This window comes from Urocitellus parryii, chromosome 11 (assembly GCF_045843805.1).
Source record: "Urocitellus parryii isolate mUroPar1 chromosome 11, mUroPar1.hap1, whole genome shotgun sequence".
NCBI classification, from domain to species: domain Eukaryota; kingdom Metazoa; phylum Chordata; class Mammalia; order Rodentia; family Sciuridae; genus Urocitellus; species Urocitellus parryii.
The window spans coordinates 109,228,604-109,255,473 of record NC_135541.1 but is presented as its reverse complement, the minus strand read 5'-3'; the positions used below and the strand labels follow the sequence as shown (position 1 = coordinate 109,255,473).

The 26,870-nt window shown below is 38.3% G+C and overlaps 1 protein-coding gene across 1 annotated transcript in view; it reads right to left on the bottom strand.

Moving 5' to 3' along the window:
* Ttf2 (transcription termination factor 2) overlaps nt 1–13,755 on the bottom strand; it is a 39,373-nt gene extending 25,618 nt beyond the window's left edge. Inside the window, exons 1-7 of the mRNA XM_026407287.2 lie at nt 13,684–13,755; nt 13,492–13,594; nt 11,348–11,434; nt 3,351–3,417; nt 1,589–2,509; nt 1,178–1,292; nt 669–848 (exon numbers count right to left, since the gene is read on the bottom strand). Coding sequence (XP_026263072.1) covers nt 669–848; nt 1,178–1,292; nt 1,589–2,509; nt 3,351–3,417; nt 11,348–11,434; nt 13,492–13,594; nt 13,684–13,711 — 1,501 coding nt within the window. The 5' untranslated portion in view covers nt 13,712–13,755. The remainder of the gene's footprint in view (nt 1–668; nt 849–1,177; nt 1,293–1,588; nt 2,510–3,350; nt 3,418–11,347; nt 11,435–13,491; nt 13,595–13,683) is intronic.
* Nucleotides 13,756–26,870: the final 13,115 nt, after the last annotated feature.

Sequence of the window (26,870 nt, the reverse complement as noted above, 5' to 3'; positions counted from 1 at the left end):
ACCCCAAATCACACCCCTACAGAAGGAAGAATAAAAATGCAATGTGCTGCTCTACCTGCCTCATGATGATGTTAGCCAGAGTATTCATTCACAGGCATTCCCTGGGTGACTCCTGTTTGCCAGCCACTGGGCTGACTGATGAGCATACAGTAGTACAAGGCCTCACCAAGATTTAAGTGACACCATGCAAAGCTCTACTGAGCACCATGATCTTTAATATATGTGCAATTTTCAATTCAAGAATGATTTCCCAAAAACCAAAGGTCAGATGTTTTCACTGGTATGTGGAAGAAAAATCACAAAAAAGGAGAGAGAGAAGAGAAATTCAGTAGATTAGACAAAAGGAAATGAAAGGAAGAGAGAATTAGCAATAGGGAAAGACAGTAAAATAGATCTAACATAATTTTCCTATGTACACATATGAAAATACTTAAGTGAATCCCACCATTGTGCCCACCCACAAGAATGGGGTTCTAATTAGGTTAGAATAAGACATATTCCATGTTGTATAATTTTATACAATTGGATTCTACTGTTATGTATAACTAAGAAAAAACAATTTTAAAAAAAATGGTATGTCCCTCCTCACAGGCACAAAGACATCTGCTTGATGGCATTTAACTCACAGAGGCAGCACTTCACTGCAGGACCAGGCCCTGGGATCTTACCTCCAGAGCAGTGGCTGAGTCCTCCAGTAGTTACCTGGCAGGCTGCCTGTAGCCTTAAAGGGTCCACAGGCTGGAGATCATGACCCACAAGGGGCTGGGGAGACACCACGTGAGGAGGGCCCACAGTAGTTTTGGTGAGCGTACTCTGTCGTGCTTGAGTGTTACTCTTCTCACTCGTTCCTGCTCAAGAAACAAAGGAAGAATCTATTAAAGTTCAGAAAAGCAAGTGAAGGGACTGTATGTGTAGAGGAGAGAGTGGGATCACTGTCATTCCAATAAGCTAGAAGGCTTCCTAAACAATGAAGTATTTTTAATAGTGCTTAAACAGCGGGTGTTTAGTCTACAGGAAGTAAGAGAAAAAGTTTTTAATAAAGGACAGGAACTGTTTAAAAGAGATCTCAGAAGCAAATAATAAGATGGGAGGGTGAATAAGCCAACACATTCTTTAAAAAGTCTCATATCAGGTTCACAAAAAACCCAGGTTCTGGGGTATGACCTACTTTATTTACCTTGCTCTGGGGAGAGGGCAAGAGTACTGAGTGCTTCCTCCAACATCTGGATTTGCTTGAGTAACTTTTCACCTTTGTCTGGAAGAGCCTGGATGTTCACCACTGCCAATGTGCTCTGAAAAACAGATCTATGAAATGGATTGCCCAAGTTGTTAGAGGAGTAGCTTCAGATTTTAAAAAGCCTAACTTGCCAAAATTCTGAAAGGATGGTCATTTAAGCATGCATGTAAAAACCAGGATTTTTTCCAAAGCTCAGCTCACTTACTAACCCTGAAAGTATAGGAAAGGCAGAAACTTAACATCCACTTAAAAAACCTTCCCAATGAATATATACTGAATAGTAAGGGTCTCCTAGCTGCACACCACAAGTGATGCTCTGACCTTAGAAATAAAGCACAAGTCAAGAGTTACCTTCTTTTGTTTCAGTTGTGTTGTAAGGTACACACGCTGGGCAGCTGGATCGGAGGGTTCTTTCTTCTTGGAAACGTTCAAGGAAGCAGATGTTTTTCTTCGCACAGTTTGAACAGGGAGCTGAAGGTTCTCTGACTTCGGTGAGTCCATAGTCGAGTCAAAGAGTAGAGGGCTTCCTGGAATACAGGAAACGTCATCTTCCTCACTTTCACTACTGCTTGAGGCAGCAGGGCACCCCTCGCCCAGGGAAAGCCCTGGTGCTGCTTGTCCTTTAGGAGCAGGTCCCGGGGTCCCAGAGGGTGCCTGGAAATGCTCCTGGGGCAGCCTTTTCTGGAAGGTCTGTGTGCTTGGGCCATCCTTTGCCTTTGCTTCTTTAGCTTCCAAGTTCTTGAGGTGCTCCTTGCCGAGGTGATCCCCTTTTTGAGGCTGGCTTACTTGGTTCTGACCATGAATCTTCTGAGGCAAAAACTGGGTTTCCTTTTCTCTTGGAGATTCTGATTTGTTTTGAACATCTTTACTCTCACCATCTGACTTCTCCTGAGGAGATACAGATGGTCCTCTCGGCCCATTCCCTGGGTGCTGTCTGTATGTAATTCCTTTAGTTTCCTCTGTTGTCTCTTCTTGCTCCTCCTCTTGAATTCCAGATTGCGTTTTCTTTATTACCAGACTAGATGAGAACTCTTTCTCCATCGAGCAGTTAGAGTCAGGCTTTTGATACATGGACTGGTCTCCTTTTTCCCTTGACTTCTTAGCAGCCATATTTTCCTCCCCTCCCCCTTTGACAAACTGTTTCCAGAGAGCTGGGTTTTGATTCTTGTCAAGAACCTTGAATGGGTTTCTTGGCTGACTGGAAGGATGAGGAAATGGCTCAGATGTGGGCTGAGATTTATTGGTTACAGGATATTCTTTAGAATTAGGATCCTAAGGACAATGAAAATAATTAATCATAATATAAAATATTAATGCAACCCTCTTATCTAGGTGGCCTTTTTTCCTAGAGGAAATGGAAATTGTAACAGTAAAAGCAGTCCAATATTTCTAAACACTTCTGCATCTAAAAAATAATAGATGCCAAACTCACACAGAATAGTTTCTTAACTTTCAACGCATGTTCCTTCTCTGTTCATAATCATACTTTTCCAGGTCCTGACTATACCAAAGTGCTTTTACAATCATAGTAGTCACAATGTATACTTTTCAGTAAAACCCAATCTCTCAAGATGAACTTTTCCCCAATCTAAACACTGTCCTACTATGCTCACTTTGATTTTGGCTTTCCGAAGGTTTCACTAGAAGAATCCAGAATCATACATTTAAGCTATATCTCTGCTAAAACGAGTCTCATTGCCTCCCTAGATCTAGTTCCCTATGCATCAGATATCTGTAGAACGTCTCCCAGTTTTATCTACCTATTTATCTATCTATACATCTATACTTAGCCAACACCAATATCAAGTAGGTAGTAATCTGTAAGAAAACAGGGAAGTTAGCCAAGAAAATCTAATTTTTTTCCTAAATAGAATGTTAGCTGTATTTAAAAACCCTGAAAAATATTTAAGTGAAAGAAGAGGTAAATAATTAAATTTTGAATGTAACAATGGTACTTTGAAACAACAGTCCCTCCGGGTCTACCTTGTTGAAAGTTTTTCAGAGATGGTTTGATGAGAAGCCACCAGTCAATAAGGCTTCAGGGTCTTTTCAGTCAACACCATGTGTTAAACAGGCTTAACATATGAGGTTGGAAAACATAAATAATCCCCACCTGCCAGGGAACACTTCCACACCAGTGTTTTCCCTCTGCCTTGCTTCTGGTGCATCGGAAGAATAACCTAATGAAATATAAAATATAAATAATTACACTATGAAAATCCTTAAAATAAGAGGTGAGTTTATTTTTAATCCAAGAAAATATCTGGGAACTATTTGATCCTGGCTTTGGGAGATCATTTGAAACCAACTCTAATATACACATAAAAAGCACAGGATGTTTTAAAGAACTAGGAAGGCAAAGATGACCTGGTAACCGGAGACAGCAAACAGGTTTGTTCTTTTTACTCTATCAAGAATGACTGAAAGGAGGCTGGGGTTGTGGATCAGTGGTAGAGTGTGTGCCTAGCACATGTGAGGCCCTGGGTTCAATCCTCAAGTGAATAAAATAAAGCCATTTTAAAAAAAAGCTACCTCATTTAAAAAAAAAAGAAGAAAAAGAAAAAAATGACTGAAAAGGAGACACTGGTCAGCAATGGCTGCTAAAATCAGAAAAAGATAACCAGACATTGTATGTGCTGGAAGGGAGGCCACAATACCACTTAAAAATGGATGCTGCAAAAACAAAAACAAAACAATAAGCCTAACAAACTAAAAACAAACCCGAATGGGATCAAACTTCTAGATCCAATTACCAACTCACAGAAAGTACAAACAGAGGCACATATAAAACTAAATCATGGGGGAATAGAATGTGCATAATCTTGACACTAGGAACAACCACAGGACCTGATTCCTTTGACAAATTATAATGCATTTTCTCAGTAGTCCCAACTGTACTTTTGTCTTTTGTACATAATAGTTAAGAATTAATAAATAAAATTGAACCAACTGATTTTTTTTTTTCATTAACCAAAATGATTCCTAAAAACTATAAATCAGTTAGAGGTTTAAGTACATACTTGTTTAAATAGGTAATGTACTCAATCAAAGGAATAAAAAAGTAGAGAAAAGCTTCCTCCATACTCTATTTACCCTATTCACCTCCCTCCCAATATGTAACCATTCTTATCTTTCTATTCACCTTTCTAAAGATTTTCAAGTCCATAGTCAAGCCAAAATTATTAAAATTATTTTTGAAATTATTAAATTTAAATATTAAAATTGTTTTAAAAGTATATAAAATTACCTTTAGGCCATGTGAATAGGTTACATAAAACCAATTATGTTTAGATTTGGGTCCTATTCCCAAAATAGCTCATATGTACATGTAAATATTCAAACATCTGAAAAAATTTGAAGACTGAAAACACCTCTGATCCTAATCATTCCAAAAAAGGTATATGCAATCTGTACTAAATATCTTTCTTTTTGTTTTTTTACTTGATATACCTTGGAAATTCTTCCGTAAGAATGTATATATGAAGAGCTTCCTCATTCATCTATTATCTATCTACACATCTATCTCTCTATATTTTTTGCAACTGAAGTTTTCATCCATCTATCTATCTATCTATCTATCTATCTATCTATCTATTTTTTTTTATAATTGAAGTTTTCATCTTCATGATGTTACATCATTCTTAATCAAACCCCTCCTCATGGACAATGGAATCTTTACTGGAAGGATTTCATTGACAGGATCTATTTTAAAGCCCAATCATGCAGACTTTCATGAAAGGCCAAAACTTAGAGAAAGAAGAAAACACATATTGAGCATCCATGTCCTAAAATGCTTTACTTAACATTCTTAAGTAATGTAGAAAAGTAAAACTGATTAATTAATTTAATTAATCCAGATTAGTTATCTGGGTGGGTTTCTCTATTTTTAGAATAAAAAAATTGTTGTTACCAGGAACACCTGTTATCTCAGCTAGTCACAAAGCTGAAGCAGAAGGACTGCAAGTCTGAGGCTGGCCTGGGCAATTTAGTGTGGCCTTGTCTCAAAAAAAAAAAAAAAAGCCACTGGGAATATAGCTCAGTGACAGAAGACCCCTGGGTTCAATCTCTAATACTGCAAATTGTAAATCCATGAAGATGACAGTAGAAAAGTAGAAATATATTCTCATAGAGAAAGCAGATACAGGGCTGGGGATGTGGCTCAAGTGGTAGTGTGCTCGCCTGGCATGCGTGCGGCCCGGGTTCAATCCTCAGCACCACATACAAAGGAAGATGTTGTGTCCGCTGAAAATGAATATTAAAAATAAATAAATAAATAAAAAGATAAATATAAGGGGTCCTTCCTGATTAAAATCAGCAAAGCTCCTGGGTCTTTTATTAAAAAAAAAAAAAAAAGAAAAGAAAAAGCAGATACTGATTCTACTTAAGGAACAGTATAATTTCTGCAGTGTATTAATTATTTTTCAGGACAGAGGTTATTAGCAATAATGAAGACAAAACCAGTTAGAGGAAGCCAGACCTCTTCAATCCTATTTCCTCACCAGAAGGTAAAACCTCCCTTCTTATTAAGAGCAACTGTTCAACCCAGCACAGCACTGCCAAGTCTATTCACTTCAGCAAGGCAGAGTCGCTCAAGCTCCAGAACCTTCTTTGGGTGGCTGGAATCCCAGCACTACCACACAATCAGCTCTGAGCCATCAGACACTGGACACTGTACTTGACTATTCCCTGTGGCAGTTTCCTCCTCTTGAAGTAGGAAACAAAGCAAAACAATAACATTTATGCCTTCTGGTCAATTTGAAGATTAAATGCATTAATAAATGTAGAGCTAAATCATAAACTCATTCTTGCTAATCATTTTGTTTATTTATTATCCACATTTCTACTTATTGCTGTTTTGCCTATAACACTTTTTGTCCTTTGAACATTGTTAAGGTCACTCAAGGCCAAGTTCAAGTCTCAGTTCTTCCACGTTCTCAGTAACCTTTTTAACAGGTTATTGATCTTAGTCACATCTGAACACATTCAATTTAGTGCTCTAACTGGCAGGTGGAATGCTACCCATCTTGCTATGTCTAATGTTTATCCCAACTGTGTCAAAGGACCCCTAGGGGTTGAGAACACATCTTTATATGCTCCATCACTAGAAAAACATAAAGCTGGATTTTACCTCATTCTTTTACACTAAAATTCTAGATAGAACAAAAATGGAAAACACAGTATTCGAAGAAACAGAGATGAATGTTTTTGTAACCCTAACCTTTTCTAAGATGACATAAAATTCTAAAGTTGAGAGAGAAAAAATTTAGTAATTTTAACCACATAAAAGTTTTAAAGTTTCATGTGGCAAAAATACTCCAAGGAAAATAATATGTAACAGGCAACTGGGAAAAAGTAATTGCCATACAAATACCACAAAGGGCTAATATTCTTTACAAACAAGAACATTTCACTGGCCCCCACATAATACTCTATAGCACCTAGTAAGTCCTGACTTTATGAGTGGAGTTCTTCATGGTTGGTGCACCTGAGGGCCTTTGCAAGGATCTGGCTCATGCCCAAATGCTTCTCCATCATCACTCCACCCATTATATTGGAGCTAGATACTCTGCAGCTCAATTTTACCCAATCACCCACAACACAGGAGTTTTGTAGACATGAAGATATTATTAAAAAGTAAAATATTGTGAATATCCACTACAACCAGCTATTTAAAATACTAAAATGTTTTACCTATTTGTAGACAAAGGAGTATTTCCATCTCTTTTGATCCCATGTATTTGAAAAGAACAGCAGATAGATAAAAAGGAGAGAACCTGAACTTGGGAGCTTGAGGACAAGGCCCAACAGAGTGTGCCATATGTCAAGGCAGGATTTCTTCTCTGTGGGTTTCTGAGAGTCTATCCTAGTTTTCCTTATTTGCCATATCCGAAGAGCTAGTCACATGCTGGCGAGTGATGCCATCTGGCGTTTAAATCAAAGAACTACATATAAATGCAGCTACACCACAGAGTACAAAAAACAGGCATCTTAACCTTGGTTGACCCCCCTACTCCATTTACTCCTTACTCCATTCCTTTGTTGCACCTGTCTCCTGGCTTTGTTAAGCCTAGTATAATTAGCATCATAATATTAGTCAGAGGGTATAAAACATTCAAGTTCTTGAACAGAAAACTCAATTTGCAAGAAGGATAGACAGTCCTCAAGATCCTTCTTATAAGTCCTGGCTAAATGCCCTTCCAGTTTCCTAAGGAAATCATCATCTATGTGCTTATTTATTTCTGCTTAAATTCTCAGCCTGTACCTGGTGCTTTTTGTTTTGTCTTTTAATTTGTTGTATTTTATTTGTCCCAACTCAGTCTTTTTTGGGGAGGGTGGGAGGTACTGGGAATTGAGCCCAGGGGCACTTCACCACTGAGCTACATCTCCAGCTCTTTTTATTTTTTGAGACAAGGTCTCACTTAGTTGCTTAGGACCTCACTAAATTGCTGAGGCTGGTTTTAAAAGAAAAATCCTCCTGACTAAGCCTCTGGAGTTGCTGGGATACGTGTGTATCACTACACCTGGCCCAAAATAATTTGGGGGTGGGGGGATACTGGGAATTGAACTCAGGGACACTCAACTACTGAGCTGTATCCCCAACCCTATTTTGTATTTTATTTAGAGACTGAGTTGCTTAGCGCCTCACTCTTGTTGAGGCTGGCTTTGAACCCACAATCCTCCTGCCTCAGCCCCCAGAGCCACTGGGATTATAGGCATACATCACCATGCCCAGCCCAAAATGATCTTTTTAAAGCTTCAGTACCTATCTCCTAGTGAGTGTTTTGGATCTGGGCAAGAAGAAAACATTTAGCAGACTTGCCTTATCTACCTAACACAAGGACTGTTAATGACAAGTGCTCAAGATTCCACCTTCAGCCTAGCTCTCCACTCAGAGCTGCACATTTACTTTTCTAGCTGACTTCACATTCACTTCATACACAATTAGTCCATAGCTATACCTATTATAACACATCCAAATCCTCTACTGACGTTACCTTTCCCTCCCTGTTCCACTTAATATAAAATCATCTCCCAGAAACCCCAACGTAACAACTACTCACTGAGCACTAATAATGTGCCAAACACCAGACTGAGCATACCACACTTTCTCTCGGAATACTCACAGCTCAGGAAAGTCGGGGCTGCCGACTTTCTCACTATTCCAGATGAGAGCATGGATGGAAATGCCCTACCAGGAAACATGTCTTATCAACTCTAATTCTCTATGCAAATTTTCTCCTGCCTAACTGCAAAGACATGGGCCTGAACGGAGGCAGTGGCATTGAAGCTGATTGTGAAAACCACAAAAAAAGGAAAAGACTATGTCTTTCTTTCACTTAGAGAAAGCAGGTATGTTTGCAATCAGCTGGATCCGAGTCCCAGCAAAGTCATTTCAAAACCACAGGACCTCAATGGCTTTTCTAACCTCTCTAGTGGCATTTCCTCCTCTGCATGTAAAATAGAGCTATTAAAATGAAAGATAAGAGCTAATGAACATGCCGTGTAGCAGGTATTCAATACTAACTATTATTTCAGCCTTTTGCTGCCATTCTGTTCACTTTTTAATCACCATGATCCTTTTAATGCAAATTGGAAATCCTTCAGTTCCCTCTGCCACCTACGACAGTGTTTCTGTATTGTAGCAGATCCCTCGTGGTATGAAAATGATTTTAAATATCAGGAGTACATCCAGATTTCATGTAATAAAGGCTTACCAGACCCACTGTACCAGCAGAAAATGATGTAAAGATAAAAGTTTTTAAATATCCCACTTATAACAGCATTGAAAAACATAATCATTGAGGAATTAATTTAACAAAAGGGGGCACAAAAACTATGATGAAAATGATCTAACAATTTTAAGGTTTTAAACAACTGTGCCATGATTATGAATTGAAAAACTCATATTGATGTCTCGGCTCCAAAAATTGATCTATATAAGTTCAATGCAATGCCAACAGGATTTTCTGTGGAAATTTAAAAAGCTGATCCTACATTTTATAAGCAAATACAAAAACCCTAGAATAGCCAACATAATCTTGAAAAAGGATAAAGGTGGAAGATTCACACTAATTTACCTGATTGTGTAAGAATATGTAAATGGATCAGTGGCACAAATTAGCAACCTTAGAAATAGACCAATTTTATGGGGTCAATTGATTCTCTACAAAGATTCTAATGATTTCAATGGAAATATGGCACTAAAATAAAATTAGGTAACATATGAAAAAGTAAATGAACCTCTACCCACATACACAAAATTAATTTGAGACAGATTATAGACCTAAGTGGAAAAAAGAAAATCTACATTCCTGAAAATCTATCTACTGGAGATATTGTGATCTTGGCATAGGCAAAGATTTCTAGAAAGAAAACAAAAAGTACAAATCATAAAACAATAATAAACTAGACTTTATAAAAATTAAAAATTGTATTCTTCAAAAAAAAAAGTTAAGAAAATGAAAACCAAAGACTGAGGGAAAAAAATCCACAATATGTCAAAAAACTTGTATAAAGAACTACTCCTACTCAATAGTGAAAAGACAAATAACAACAGTTTTAAAACAGGCAAAAATCTCAAAAGTTATGCTGTATTATTCTATAATGTAACAAAATTGAAAAGACAAAATTTTAGAAATGGAGAACAGATTTATGGTTCCTGGGGGTGAGGGAGAGAGAAAGAGGGTATGGTTACACAAGCAGAACAGAAGGAATCCTGTGGTGAAGGAACTATTCAGTTTTCTGACTGAATATGAATATATAAAACTACACATGTACCAAATTATATAAAACTAAACATATACAAATAAAGTTCACTTTACAAATAAGATCAGTACATTGTATCAATGTCAATATCCTGGTTGTTTTGCAAATTGGGGGAAACTGGGTAAAGGCTACAGGGGACCTCTCTACATTATTTCTTACAAACTGCAAGTGAATCTAAGATCACTCAATGAAAATTTTAATTAAAAATATATTTAAAATATTCAAACAGATACTTCACTAAAGATTTTCGGAAAGCAAATAAGTACATAAAAAAAATGATGGTACATTCATAAATGGAATTAAATTTAGCAATAAAAAGTGAACTACTGACACAATATGGATAAATTTCACAGATGTTGTTAAGTAAAAGCAGTCAGATGCAAGAATACATAAAATATAATTTAACTGATGTGAAGTTCAAAAACACGCAAAACAAATCTCAAGTGATAAAAACCAAAACTGACTGCTGAGTAGAGAGGGGCAGAATTAACTGGAATGAAGAAAATGGTAGTTACTGGGGTGATATTTTGAGTTGGAGCTTAGTTTTATGGGTGGATATACACATTTCTCAAAACTCAACCAGTTGAATTCAAGTTCTATGCATCTTACTATACATGTAAATCAATTAAGGAAACAGTAGTGTGGGCGTTACTCATGTATATAAAAATTGTGAAATTGATACTTTATTGTCTATTTTGGAGTGGGAGAGGCAAAGATCTAAAAATACAAAAATAGTTATTCTAATAGTTTAATGTTAATAATAATATAATTATTTTATATAGAATATTATACAAAGACTATCACATCCTGGCCCCTGCCTTCCTGGTCAACCTTATCTCCTGAAGCCACACTAACATATCTGCTCAACTGAGACTGGGGGTATAATCAGAGGTAGAGTGTGTGCTTAGCTTAGGTCTTGGAGTCAATCCCCAGCACTGCAATAAATAAAGCTTTCATTTTACAGAATTCCCTGCCTTTCCCAATCCCCATATAAAGGAAACTACAATTTGAGTTACCATTTGTTAAACCTTTTTACATATTACCTCGTTCTATTACCAGAACTAAATGACAATAAGTTGGTGGGCTGATGTTATAGCTCCCTGCAAATTAGAAAGGAACAATGGTAGAGCTGTCTACCCAGAAATTAACCACAAGTCTGGCTCAGATTAATGAGTTGCTCAGCAGTTAGGGAATAACAGCCCTGAAGATACTCAATACATATAGAAAGGCTGTTTATTTTTCAATGGCGACTTTAAAAAAAAAAAAAAAAAAACCCAAAAAATATCTCAGCTAAGACTCTTTGGGTTGGAGGGGAATAGAAAACTGTTCCTTTTGGATACTTACCTGCATTCTTTCTTGCCCTGTAGTGGAAACAAACTCTGAAGCTCTACCACAAAGTCCTCATGCAATAAACAATGAGAAACAGGAATGCTAGAGGGAAAAAAAAAGAACATTCTGTTTTAAGAGCAAGGAATACAGCAACATCCTAAAAATAAACTGAAATCATTGGTTTAAACCAGAATCTGTGGAGAGCCTCTAATGGATTTGTAAATCCCACACACTCCTCTATCTATATGCTTTTTTCTGAGCATAGGGTAGATAGCTTCCATTTCTTTCCACTTCCTCAAATAAAGCATGACAATAAAGACATTTTTCTTGATGACTCAAATGTTTACAACTGCACTGACTCTACACTGCAATACCACAGACTTATGGCTGAAGTCTAAGATTAGGTGTGAGGCCCTACATGAATTTTCCTCAGGTTCTTCCATTAATCTTTATACCTTAATAACCTATAAGCTGTCACATAGCATTATTCACATGCCTACCTCTAACAATATGTAACTAATTCACGTCTTGTCCGATATACGAAAACTACTACTCTCTCCCAACTTACTAGGAAAAAAAATTAAGTATGTATAACATTCAAGAGTAAACAGGTTTGTGTAAAGGTCTCCTATGACTCGTGAAACTTTTTTGGCCTATATTCTGGTTATCAGATATATTCTAAATATGTTAAGTTTATCAAATATTTGTCCTCACGTGAACTAGTTCATTTGTATAAATGGCACGCTATATAGGAGCATGTTTATCTTGACGTAAATCTGAGTCAGATGCCACGATCAATGCTAACTCCTACGAAAGCGAACATGCTTGTATCTCTCAAAATCCGTGCTGGGTACTGAATCTAAGAGGTCCAGTATATTTAGAAACTAGAAATAAACGGTAAAGGGCCAGCAGTGGTGCTGCATGCCTGTAATCTCACAATTTGGAAGGCTGAGACAGGAGGATCATAAATTCAAGGTCAGCCTCATCAACTTAGTGAGACCCTGTCTAAAAATAAAAATGAAAAGGAATGAGGATATACCTCATTGCCCTGGGTTCAATCCCCAGTACCAAAACAGACAAGCACAAATCCAGTAAACCCTGATATAATTATATGCTTTTGATCTAAAAGAGCCTGAGTATTATTTATTGGTTCCTTCTATCCTAACATTTGATTGCTTTACTCAAATACTAAAATCACTTTGTATTAAACTGTTTCCCAGTAATTTCTTTAAAACAATAAAAAAAAACTTTTTAGAAGGCTAAAAAAATATTTTTGGTAAAAGTCTGAAAAAGGATCCAAAGTCTTTGACTTAATTTCAAAGCAAAACAAAGATACAAATCATATAATTCATGGAAGGGGAACATGAGAAATTAATAAACATATTGAAAGGATACTTTATTTTCTACTACAAATATCCATTATATGCTTTACATGATATTAAGAAAATAATTTTACCAAGTTCAACTGAATACATAGCAGTAAGAAATGTTTGATGATGTGATAGTTTTCAGTTCACTTAAAAAAATGTAGGCACCTGATGTGATAAAATAATAACACTGAAGACTTTAACTTTTCTCACTTCAGAGAAGATGCCTAACGTTTCTGGGTCTGTTTTCAAGTCTGTAAACCTGAGTACTGATGTTTCCTTCAGCGCTAATCCCTAAAAAGAAATGTTTAGTCATCAACATCACTATTTAGACACAGAGTCCTACTTTAAGAAAAGGACTGATAATCCAGTGACCACTGTTTTAACTCCAAATATTTAAATACCGGTCCAGCCGAAAACTAGTGCAAAACAGGAACAGATTATTCTTAACTAGGTCTATTGTTTGTCCTCACTTCTTTAAAGGAAGGGTGGAATGTCCAAGCTGAAGGGAGTGATTAAGGCGCGACAGGTGACCAGAAATCAAACATTGCAAGAGGCTGGAAGAAACTAAAAGGATCCCTGTTTTACACGCGGGGAAATCCAAGGCCCAGGAGGGGAAAGTAACCAGACTCGGGTCACACAAGTACAATTAATCGGTGGGGGCCTCATTCCCAAACTCCCCGATGACTCGGGATTACCAACTCCTCTGAGGGTGCCCGCACAGCACGGGACCAGCAGCTCCCCTGGGAGGCTCAGGCGGACACTGGGAATGCTCCCCAGCTCGAGACCTACTCGGTGGTCTTCACGAAGCTGCATGAGTCCTCTCGGCACACATAGAAGCTCTTTCCTTTATTCGGGCCATCGCGAACTCCGGTTTTCAAAAGGCAGAAGGTCCCTGAGGAGACAAGGAGGTCACCAACAATTACGCCACGCTAGCTCAACGGCAGGGGCAAGTACGGTGGACTTACGCATCCGGCCTCTTACCGTGCTCCGGACACTTGACTCCTTCCATAGCGCTCCTTCTCACGCGCCCGCAAAGCCCAGTCCCCAACCTCCGCTTCCGCCTTTCACTCCGTCCCGCCGCGGTTGGGAGCCAATCATTATTCACCTCTTGTGGCCACATCCCCTCCCATCCCCACAATTCACCGCACGAGACTTCAGCGCGGGCCCTCGCTGTTATCTACCAATCATATAACAAATTCACTCATCTCCAGCCAATCACAGCCGCCCTCAGGTAGGGCGCGCGCCTAATCAAAGACGGAATGAGGGGGCGTGGAGGACCTGACGTTTGCCGGTGGGGCGTGGCTGAGGCTGGAGAATCTTCAAGACCACGCTAAGAAATGCAGATCCTAGAAGAAGGAAGAGCGAGACGGAGGCCCAGGCGATTCTAGTCTAGCACTGAGAACAAGAAGCTGCTCTAGAGGGAACACGAGTCCAGCTACTGAAGGCCTGAGCTTCGCAGCCATCTCTGAGTCGGGCCCTTTTGGGCGCCTGGCCTGGACGCTGCCGCTGCGATTGAGTCTTGAGGAGCAGTCACTGTAGGCGGAGCCACTGAATTTAGCGGCTCCTGAGCAGCGGGAGCTGGGTGATGGGGACAGTCCTTTATGGCAGCCGCGGTGAATTGTAAAGTCTGTAATAACGCAGGCAGAAAAATTTCTCTGGGACCCACAACAGTCCTTTAAATTTGCTTAGCGCTTTACATTTCAGGAAGTGCTTGCACATAAAAGTCTCTTCATTCAACAACCTGTTGAGATGGGCAGTATCTAATGGACTATCCCCCAAAGCTCACCCAAGTTCAAAGAGTCACGGAGTGGGTGGCATATGGACAGGTGCACAGGTCTGCATTCCAGGGCTAGAATCCTTTCGACCATGCAGCTGGCTTTTCTTTATTTTTTTCGTTTTCCCGTGTGGGAATCAAATCCAGGACCTTGAACGTGCTAGGCAAGCACTGAGCCACAGCCTTCTGCCTAGTTGGTCCCAAGGCCCTCTTAGTGTGAAAGCACTGTTTAAGTGGCAAAGTGGAAACCAAAGGAGGGCAGTGTTTAAATTTAGCGAAGGCAGAATTTACTCTGTATGTTTTATGTTATCACACCTTTTCTACTAGTGTGCTGTTTTTTTTTTAATTTCTTACTTATAGGTGGACACAACATCTTTATTTTACTTTATGTGGTGCTGAGGATAGAACCCAGTGCCTCACGTATGCTAGGAGAGCGCTCTGCCTTCTGAGCCCCAGCCCCAGCCACTATTAGTGTGCTTTTGTAATTTGAAAAAAAAAAAAAAAAAAAAAAAAAAAAAAAAAAACAAATGTTGAAGGGAACAAAGGGGAGTGTATTTGAAATTGTTATCAGTTCTATTAGTCAACAGAAATGGAGGAATAGATAGGAAAGATTTGTTGCAATAGAGATGGCTTCATATTACAGCAATTGAGGACCATATGTCTTAGGCATATGGAGTGGCACATGCAACTGTTACAGGGACAGGAGGATGGAAAATCTGTAATGTCTAGGAAATCTGGGCTATATGACAAATGTAAATGTTATGGGGAGTCTAGAAGACAAATCTGTGGTATCATTTATTAATTTAACAGTACTTACTAAGTACATTTTTGTGTGTCCAATGTGTAGTAGTACTTGGGAAATACAAAATTCATGTATTCACATTCACACAAAGTTTAAAACAAATATTATAAAGACAAGGAGCTTACTGAATAGAGGAGACTGAACTGGCACATATTGAAAACTTAAATAGCAATATGAAATAATATTTAAATGTCAAGATGAATGGAATTAGCAGTAAACTCCGGAGGGCTAGAGAAAGAAAGGTCTGAAATTTCCAAAGTGAAGTTAGTTTTTCTGCGAAACACCAACTTGAGATAAGAGAGATGAAACAAACAAACAAGTGGAGGCATTATCATTATTCCCAGTTATAATTCTTATAATTTAGAGATTTTTATGTACATGTTTAATAGGTGATATATATGGGAACATAAATACTGGATTTGTAGGAGGAGGGGCATGGTAATTGATTTTCTTGAATAATATTATTTTGAAACAATAAGACAAAATCAAGTCTTCAAATATCACATTTAAAAAGAAGTTTCTCATGAATTGCAGTGGTGCAGGCCTGTAATTCTAGTGACTAGGGAAGCTGTGGCAAAAGAATCACAAGTTCAAAGCCCCCGTCTCAAAATAAAATAAAAAGGACTAGGGATATAGCTCAATGGTTAAGCACCCCCTTGGTTCAATCCCCAGTACCAAAACAAAACAAAAATGAAGATTTTCCTCTACAAGCAGATATCTCAGGTTCAAGCCCACAAAAGGGTACACAACAAATTACAGAAAGGGGGAATATTTCTTCCTTAAATTGGGGATGTGCTAGTTCAAATTTCATCCCTGGACAGCTTAGCTCACCTAGGCATATTTAAAAGCGTGGAAAAAAAATACCTTGGACATTGGATGAAAGATGATCATAATTAAAGATATTTTTAATTAATTTTTATGCCTCATGGAAAAAAACTGATGTATACAATATACATTTTTCAGTATACATGAGCATATTTGTATTAATGCCTCTTAATTTGTAAATATATTTTATGTTTATATTCATAGTCTGTAGAAAACTGGAGAAACTTTGGAGAATGTGCTTTGTGGGCCTCTTAATTTTGAGTCGAGAATTTGTTTTTCCTGAAAACTTGATTTATTCAAAGTAAATTCTTAGGCTTGGTCTTAGATCTAGTTGGTTTAAATGCAAGGTTAATAATTTAACAAATTCTTTCATTTTGGGACTGATCAAAGAATATATTGAAATTCTTCTAAAATACTAATGGCTACACTAAAACTCAGAACTGTATACTTCAAATAGATATTTTTTGTTTTTCTGGTACACTGGGGATTGATTCTAGGGGTGCTCTACCACTGAGCTATATACCCAGTCCTTTTTATTTTTTATCTTGAGACAGATTCTTGCTGTTACCCTGGCTAGTCTTCAAGTTGTAATCCTTCTGTCTCAACATTGCATGCTCCACCATACCAGCCCACACAGGTGAATTTGGTGCCATCAAAATGATACCTCAATAAAACAGTGTTTAAGAATGTGTAAGCAATGCCAAAACATTTACATAGAAAGTGAAAACTAAAATTATTAATCTAAACATGTTAACACTCGAAGGAAATGTCCTAAAGGGTGAAGAAATAAAATAGTAAAAACCCTTTAATTTCAGATGGTGTTGATGGTTAAGCATGCTAGTTCTCTGAGCTGTGGAATGAACGACAGGGTGGTCCAAACAAACACTCAGTTTAATTCTTAGGGAATTGCATTTTCTCAGGTAAGCATTGTGCTGACTGACATCTATTAAACTTATCAGACATCCTAAGATATAGTGGTGAAAAGATCATCTGTAACAGTCACCTCTTGACATCCCTGTAACTATTTTAAAATGATCAGCAATTCCAGGTTTTAAATTATTCATAAAAATTCAGCCGCTATGCAATTTTTGTTCATTATTTTGAAAACTGAATTGTTTAAATGTATTTTCCCAATCAGCTGACAATTCTAAGAATCATTTGGATTGGTGGTGCTAGGGATCAAACCCAGTACCTTGCACCTGCTAGGTAAGTGCTATACCACTAAGGTATACCCCCATCCCAACATTTTGTTTTCTGAACATCTGGGGGTTTTGATTATTGCTTTCAAGTGAGGTAAGGAGGAATAACTAATTTCAACTGGCAGATAAAGGTTTTTTTTTTTTAACCTATGAGTTATAACCCAAGAGGGAGCATTCTCACATCCTAACTATTCCTGAGGTATGTTCTAAGTTCATTTACATATATTACTACATTTTGTGCTTACGATTACCCTAGCAGTGAGCATTCTTTTATCCTCATTTTAAGGATTAGAGTACTACACTGAAGTTTAGAACAGCTAAGGAGCTTGCCCCAAGACCATGCACCTGATCACTCCTGTGCAGGTCCTCTCCTAGAACTTTGGAGCCAGATAGGACCCATAGGTTAATTTTGTCCTGACTCATAGTCACAAAGTTTACACCAGCAGATTAGGGACTGCAATACATATTTTAAGATTCCCAATCCAGTTCTTGCTACTATAGTATTTTTATAAAGCATCAATTGTTCAGTAATTCATTCTGATATTGAACCTATATCTCCAAACATTTAGGTGTTTGTTGTGATAACCATACATTACTCAACAAATCCAAGACTAAAGGAAAAAAAACAACCACAAAAATCCTGCCATTTTATAAGTGATCACTAGGTAGCAGCATATTAACACAAAAACCACAGAGATGGCCCATCCTCTTCAGTTTCATTCCTTTTGCTTACAGATACATAATGATACTTCAATCTCATCTCATTTTGTGCTTTTCAAATATATGACTATTTTTAACTTGTTCTTTGATATAAGCATAGGATGATAGAGTGAGGACAAATCTGCTTGTAATCTGAAAAGTCAAGAGACTGTCCATTTCACAGTATTAAATTTTACCGTTCTTAAAATGTTATATCAAAAATAGTTCAAAGCAAGTACATCTTCTTTTAAAATAAGTGTGCAATTCATCGTATGTTTGTTTTTCACTGTGTTGAACAACAATTGAGTTTTAGAGCATTGCCATCACCCCCCAAATTTCCTCAAACTGTGTGTCATCAATCTACACTACCACCCCTGTCCTCAAGGCAACCACTGATCTTTCTGTCTTTGTAAGTTTGCTTTCTGGATATTTCATAAAAATGGAGTCATAATAACATCTAGTCAGTTGTTGCTTCTGTCTCTTACACCTAGCATAATGCTTTTTTAAAAAAAATTTGGTGTAGATAGACACAATACCTTTATTTTATTTATTTATGTGGTGCTGAGGATCAAAACCAGTGCTCCAGGCATGCAAGGTAAGCGTTCTGCCACTAGGCCACAACCTTTGTGGTTCATCCATGTTGTAGCAGGTATCAGTATTTACTCCTTTTTATTGTTGAATAGTATTTGCCAGTTGATAGATATTTGGGTTGTTTTTTTAATCAACATTAACATCCAAGTCTTTGTGGATTTTTTTCTGTCGTTCCTCTTGGATAAATACATCAGTAGAATTATTGGATCAAATGGTGAGTTTGTGTTTGACTTTTTAAAAAATTTCCAAACCGTTTCCCAAAGTGTCTGTACCATTATATTCTCACCAGCCATGTGTGAAACTTCAAGTTTTCTATATCCTCACCAATACTTGTTCTCTGTCTGTCTGTCTGTCTTTCCCTCTCATTATAGTCATTCTAGTAGGCATAAAATTTTTGTTTTAATTTGCATTTCCCTAGTGACTCCTTTTCAGTTTTTTTTAAATCCATCATCTTTCTCTTTTTAGATTGTCTTGAAAGGATTTTTCCTTCATGGATTTGTATGGAACTTAGACCAAAACCTAAGTAAATATGCTATTAATTGGTATTTATTTTCATTAATTGTTATTGATCCAAGGGAAACAAAGAAATAATAATAGTTAATTAACATTGCTTGTTTATCCTCTCACTGTAGTCATGTCAAAAATATTTTGAGCAGCATAAATTGTTAACTTTTAAGGCTACATATTGCATGGTTCCTTTTATGTACCTCTGGGAAGTTTTGTGCAGTTTTTATTTTCTACAGCTAGCACACATTGCTCTTATGATTTAAAAAAATCCAATAAAACCATTAAAAGTGGACACATAGGAGAAAATGGAAATAGAAATGTACCAAAATAATAATAGTGCTTATGTAAGGTGGCAGGATTTTTATTTTTCCCCACTTTTTTATACAGCAAGTAACATTATTTTATTGTCGCAGAGTAGCGATGGGCCCTTACATGTCTGTACTTCCACCATAACACCTCTTAAACCCGCTTACCGCTCAACCTTGCTGTTTAATCCTGACCCTCTTTCTGAAATTAATCCTGTCTTGTATTTTCTTTATTCCTTTCACCCACCCCATTTTGGTATCTAATTTATATTTTATACCAAGGGAAATTCCCCTGTTGCCTTCAACTCTGTACTAGTTACTTTGCTTATTTTTAACTTCATCCTCAACTTATCCTTCCTTTCAAATATTACTGGAGTACAAGGACGCTGCTTACTTGCTCCCTGAAGCTGCTGAGGCCCTCAGTTCCCTGAGCCATTTCACATACCCAGCTAAACTGGAGCCTCAAGACCTCCTTGTCTGTGCCTGAGTTGTATTTCTTCTAGAAGGCAGCAGATGGCACTATGGTAGATTCCCCTAGTGTACTCTGAAGACTGGAGTTTTTGAGCCTCCTTAGGGGCTAAGAAAACTCTGGCTATGTTCCAGCTTATTCCCCCTACATTTACTTTCTGAGTTAACCTGGAAGCTGTAACAGAGCAGCCTTTTACGTTACTCTTTCAGTAGGAAAATGGTTTTAAAGAACGCATCAATCTTTTAAAAGCATGACTCAGAGTCTGTTATTCCTTCATGTAAAACTCATCAGTGGTCTCTATTAAACTTGGATAAACACTTGAAATCCTTATCTTGGTCCCTTCTCCTGGATCTGTTGCTGCCTATTTCTCCCCTTAACCTGCTGCCACCCTATTCCTTGCCTGCTGTGTTCCAGCCACCCTGACCCATTTTCTGTACCTCAACAACACCAAGCTTTGTTTTACCCTAAGGCCTTTGCTCAAATTGTGGTTTCTGCCTGGAATGCTTTCCCTAATTCTTTAAAATCTCAGCTCTCATCCTTCAGCCCCTAAGTATCATTTCAATGAAACTTGTTCTGTCTGCTTTATCCACAGAGGTCCTTCCTTGTTTTCCCTATGAGCATCCTGTTTGCTTTCTAGTTAAGATTTTGCTTGTAGTTATCTGTTTACTTGTTTATTATCTATCTCTGCCCTTAACTATATATGGAAGTGCCAACAGATCGGGGACTCATTTCTGTTTTTCTCCCCATTCCCTATATACACAGTGTATAGAAATTCGATACATATCTCTTAAATGGAATAAATGAAACCAGGGTAGGAAGGGATCCTAAAGCCATCCAGTGTGCCCCCAACTCCTGTTCACTGCATCCCTAATGGATTCATCTTAGAAACTTCTGGTCACAGGAAGTTCTCTATATGGATATCTCAAAATGTCAGTTAATTCTAATGCATATTGGGTAGAAATCTGTCTGTCTGAAACAACCACTTTTTGTCATCTGGAATTACACACAACGCATCTAATTCATTTTAACATCACTTTAAAATATTTGTATATGGCTATTTCATCCTCCCCACTCTTCACATGCATTTTTCTTTCCCCAGAGAAACTGTTCCAACTGCTTCAATTGCTTCTCTCCCCTCCAGACCCCCTCACTCATGTTTTTCAATGCATGTTTGCTTAATTTGAGGCATCTCAAATAGAATTCAATATGAAGAATTCCATGGGATAATTATCTCCTTTATTTTGGATCTGACCACTTTATTATGCATTATAAAGCTGCTTTCTCTTTTTTTTCAAACAAATATTTCATGCTAGTAATTTATATCGAGTGTGCAATCAACCAAAACCACTGTTTTCATTTTTCACTCATGGACTTGAGCCTGCCCAGTGCATCTAATTTCTTGAATTTAACTATGGATTCTGTGTTTTATCTTGTTATTTTTGATCCAGCATTCTAGCCTGTCTAGATCTCTTTGAATCTTTCTTGTTTCTGTCAGCTGACTTATTAGGCTACCTCCTGACTCTCTGTCAATTGAACACTTGGTAAGCTGCCCTCTTTGCCTTCATCCAACTTGCCAGTAAACAATGCTCAGCCAGGCAGAGCACCTTAACATGACCTGGAGAGACCCCCTCCAGGCAAACATGGCACCATTGTCATAGTGCTTTGGATACAATCATTCAGTCAGGCATGGAGTTACCTAAAGTCCACATTGCTCCTCTTGTTCAAATGACTAGCCGCAGTTCATATGTGCTGGCTCTATGGCTGCCCCTTGATTTGCCATCCTGCAAAGCTTGACCAAAAAGGAAGTGAGGCTCATCTGGCCGTGACTTTTTCTTGGTGAGCAGCACAGGAAGCAGCCTGGAGGCCACAGAAGGATGTGGCTTCTCAGGACAAAGGCTCACAGCAGCCTAGTGATTCATTCAGCCACATCATCTCCTGTCTCATCATTTGCTTGGCCGTGTCTGTCACTTCTCACTTCTGATTCAATCTGCCTCCTCTTCTATCCCCCTATTATATCTCTCTTAAGGTTTATATATGTTTGGATGGAGGTTAGGAAGGTTCTAAGTGAGGGACTACTATGGTCTCACAGTGAGAAGAGGAGGAGTTAGCTTTTGTTTTATTTTTCTTTAGTACTGGGTATTGAACCCAGGGATGCTCTACCACTGAGCTACATACTCAGCCCTTTTTACTTTTTATTTATTTACTTATTTACTTATTTTAAATATTTATTTTTTAATTATAGGTGGACACAATATCTTTATTTTACTTTATGTGCTGCTGAGGATCCAACCCAGTGCCTCATGCATGCTAGGTGAACGCTCTACCTCTGAGCCTCAACCCCATCCCTTATTTTTTATTTTGAGACAGGGTCTTGTAATTTGCTGAGGCTGGCCTAAAACTTGTGATCCTTCTGCATTAGCCTCCTGAGTAACTGAGATTACAGGAATGTGCCACCATGTCTGGCTAAGCTAGCTCTCTTGATGAGATCTAGGGCAGTCACCCTGAGTAGCATGATACAGATACTCAGGACATCCCCTTCCAAAGGTCCAGCTCTCCTAGCTGTTCAGTTCCTCTTTAGAACTAATTTGTCCTCCATTTCCTAGGCTGAACTTCCACCTTAATTTAAGCAGAAACCAACAGACCTATTTCTACATGCAGAAGACATTGTCTACTATACCAAAGACACAGCAAGACCTTGCCTCAGTGCCCTGGGGCTTGCTGCCTCTCCTGGTGTCTTTCTTTACATGGTTGGTGGTTACTTAAGGAGCTATGGACACTGCTGGGGCAGGGGATTGGAGAGCCCTACTTGAGCTAAGAGCAGGGCTCTAGTAGGGCAGGAAACGTGGTTCTTTTTTCTGTGGTTTTCTGTGGCTTTTATTTCTGCTTTCTCATTCTTGTGTACTAATTGCTTTTGCTTTTTCTCTCATTCCTCTTTTGCTCCTGCTTACCTCACCACCTCCTCTTTCTAACCCTCAACACTTCTGCAGTTCAGGGTAGATGAAAACAGCATTGGTGATCAGCTATGGAGGAGGAACCATCCAGGTCCTTGGTATTTTCACCTAAAGCTCTGCATGCATGTTTAAGCAATCCCTTTTCATCCTTAAACTTCTTCAGATGACAACATCTCTGCCACATCAGTAATTGCCTGTTTCTGATGGAAGAGCTGGAGCATGGCTAAGTGGCAGGTGGGGAATTTTTGCTCAGTTCATTTGACCGATTTTGCTTTTAGGTTTTCCATGCTACCCATGGACATGCATGATAAAAAAAAAAAATGCCCAACATGTATCACGTTAAGAACTTAACTCCATCTGAACATGTTATCAGATATGAAGAGTGCACACCTGGGGTAAGCAAGGGCAAGCCATAGTTCAGTTCATTAATTATCCTGTCAATCTTGCTGTGGTCTGTATTGTGCTCCCCCAAATTTTGTTGAAGGCCTGTCCCCTAGCGTTTTGGCATTTGCAGATGAATCCTTGAGGAGATATTAGATTTGAAGAGGTCATAAGGGAAAGGCCTTCATGATGGTATTAGTGCCCTTATAAGCAGAAACACCAGAGAGCTTCCCTCTTGGCTGTGAGAAAATACATTGAGAAGGTAGCTTGTCTGTAAGCCAGGAAGAGAGCCCTCACCAGACCCAGAATCAGCTGGCACCTTGATTTAGGACTTCTAGTCTCCAGAACTGTGAGAAAATAAATTTCTGTTGTCTCAGCCACCCAGTCTATGGTATTTTGTTGTGGTAGCCTGAGCAGACTAATACAAATTCCCAAGCTAATTATTTGCTATCTGCCATAACATTTGTTTTTCAAATGTGCCATTTGCACTTGAATCTACATGTAAATTGAATTAGCTAATTAATACAGGTATAAAGTACCTCAGGATAGGCGTCTCTGGTGACTCCATTTCTCATTAATTCCCATATATTTATACATCTTCACTTTGAACTCTTGGATTCAACTACGCTGGCTTCTCATTTAACTGCAAAGTACCCAGGCAGTTTTATCTAAATGTTCCCCTGTTCATGTTGCCTTGATATCCTGACTTTTTCCTGAAACCTTATACATAGCTATCCCTAAATTAGCCTCTTGACTGAGAACCTAAGCAGTGATCCCATTTTATGGAAAAGCCCATGCTAGTGTTCCATTCCCACATCTTGTTCTCTCCACGAGTGTGCTGAGAATTAAGAAGTAAAATTGCAAGTATCTGGTTTTCTTGTCAAGAGTAGAAAGGATTAAAATGGCCAGCTGGTCAACCATGATAATGATGATACCTAACGTTTAAGAGTTTTAGCTCCTTCATGTGTATATACCATTTAATCCTCACAACAACCTTGTAAAGTAAGGGTAAAGTAAGGGGTATTATCCCCATTTCACGGATGATGAAAATGAGGTAAAGAGAGATCAACTGCCAAAGATTACATAATCATTGAGTGATGTAGCCAGCATTTGAACCTAAGCAGTATAAATCCAGAGCTCCCATACCTATTAATTTAGCAAAGGTTGTCATTAGGAATACCATCTTAAAGAAACAAAGAGTCAAAAGTGGAAGATTGTAAGAGGTAGTAGTTAGCAACCTCAATTGTATCTCAGTGAAGCTTACTTCTTAGTGAGGGCTCAAGTGTTGACTATTTCTTTTGTGTAGAAGGACTATTAAATATGGCAGTTGCCATTTAGCCTTCTCTTGCCAGGTGGAAAATCTCCTGGTTTACTTCATTTGAATGACACATGTTCAACACTACACTGACTACCTTTTCTCAATCAAGAAAAGAGGAGCAATGGGAGTATGTAGACAAATAATGTGTGTTTGGAGCTGATTTGGGGCAGAGCCAGTAAACCTTGTTCAACATTGCTGCTGAGTACAGCCACTTCAGATCCCTGTAACACTGTTCAGTTTTTGCTTCCATTGTGTTGCTTTTCACACACCACATCACTGTTTGTCTGTTTGAGGGCTAGCAGGCATTTGGGCCATGCGTAGGGAATACAAGTCATTCTGATATCAGCACCCTTTTATTGGCCGATCACATCTTAGGCATTGAGAACAGAAGAGCCCTCAATTTCCTGCTGCCAGCAGGGTGGTACAAATAGCTGCTGTCAGACAGATCATTAAACAATACAAAGATTCCCTGAAGACAGACTTAAGAACTTGTAGCATCTGCCTTCGGTTACAGGAGACCATAACAAAACTTGCTCTCATGTGTCTATTTAAACAACCTCTTAAGGCAACACAGAGTGGCCATTCAATTGACATGCGTTGGGCTGAATAGAGATCTGTGGGAACCAAGGCAGAGTGCACAGGGGTCCCCTGCTCCCCTAGTCCAAATTTACATCTCTCTTTCAGAGCAAACTGGCATTTAAAAATCTTGTGACAGTGTAAGCACCTGTGGTCATTTTCTGTCTCAGTGGTCCTCTCGTTACCTTTTGAGTCTTTGCTCATAATGAGATGGTAGAATCTGTATCTATGGGAAGCATTCTGTATAGAAAGAGCACTGCTTTTGGAGTCATGACCCTTACTACCACTTAACGATGACAATGCTTAACTGTTTTTTCCTGATTCATGGTTGTGATGGCTCATTTTATGTGTCAACTTGATTGGGCTAAAGGTTACCCAGATAACTAGTAAAATATTATTTCTGTTTTTTTCTGAAGGAAATGAGCATTTGAATCAGAAAACTGAGTAAAAATACTTTCTTACTAATATTGGTGGGCATCATTCAATCTGATGAGTTCCCAAATAGAACAAAAAGTCAGAAGATAAGCAAATTCTCTCCATCTGGGATTTCTGTCTTTTCCTGAACACAGACATTAGAGCTTCTAATTCTTGGGCCTGCAGACTCCAAGGTTTAAACCCCTTTATCTAGTGAGTTCTCAGGCCTTTGACCTCAACTAGGAGTTACATCACCAGCTGTTCTGCTTCTTAAGCTACAGGACTCAGACTGAATTACACCACGTACTTTCATGAGTCTCCAGTGTCTCCAGTTTGCAGTTACCAGTCAGTTCTCAGCCTCCATAAACATGTGACAACTCCCAGAATGAAATTCCTCTTATATATCTGTATAAATCCTATTGTTTCTGTTTCTCTGGAGAATTGTGGCTAATATCAGCTTCTTCCCAATATTGTCATAAAGACTCAGGCCTTAAAACATGGTAGCTGCTCAACAAGGTGAATGTTAATTCTTATTTCATTTCTTCACTGAGGGAAGTGACTTGTCAATAACTCCTGCATGCCTAGTTCTTAGTATAAGCCTTGGCACATAGTAAATACTAGAAGATGCTTGTTGAATACACAAATCTTATTTTTTTAAGATATAAAAGATTTTTATTTTGTTGTTTCTATTTATTTATTTATTTATTTTTAGATATAAAATCTTATCATTTCTGTATTAAAGCTCTTTTCTCTGTGCCAGCCATCCATTTGATTCTCAAAAAGATACTAACAAAACAAAACAAACAAGCAAACAAAAAACAACGAAAAAAAATCTCACTGGTGTGGTGCCATACTCCTGTAATACCAGTGACTTTGGAGGTTGAAGCTGGAGATCACAAGTTCGAGGCCAGCTTCAACAACCTAGCAAAGGCCTAAACAACTTAAAAAAAAAAAAGTCTGGGTTGTGGCTGGGTGATTTAACACCCCTGGGTTCAATCCCCAGGACCAAAAAAAAAAAAAAAGTCTCAGTGGTACACATTTATAAACCCAGATACTCAGGGAGCTGAGGCAGGCAGTTCAAGGCTAGCCTCAGAAATTTAGAAAGAGCCTGTCCCAAAGTTAAAAAAGAAGAAGAAGAAAAAGAAGGAGGAGGAGGAGGAGGTGGCAGCGACTGGAGATGTAGCTCAAGTTGTATGGATCACATAGGTTCAAACCCCATTACTGCAAAAATAAAAAATAAAAATCTCAGGTTTAAGTTATTTGCAAATAGTTATAGAGTATAATATGATTTATGTTATTATTTACCTACAGTAAATCTCAAGAAGATGACTCAGTGAATTTTTACACACAAACACAC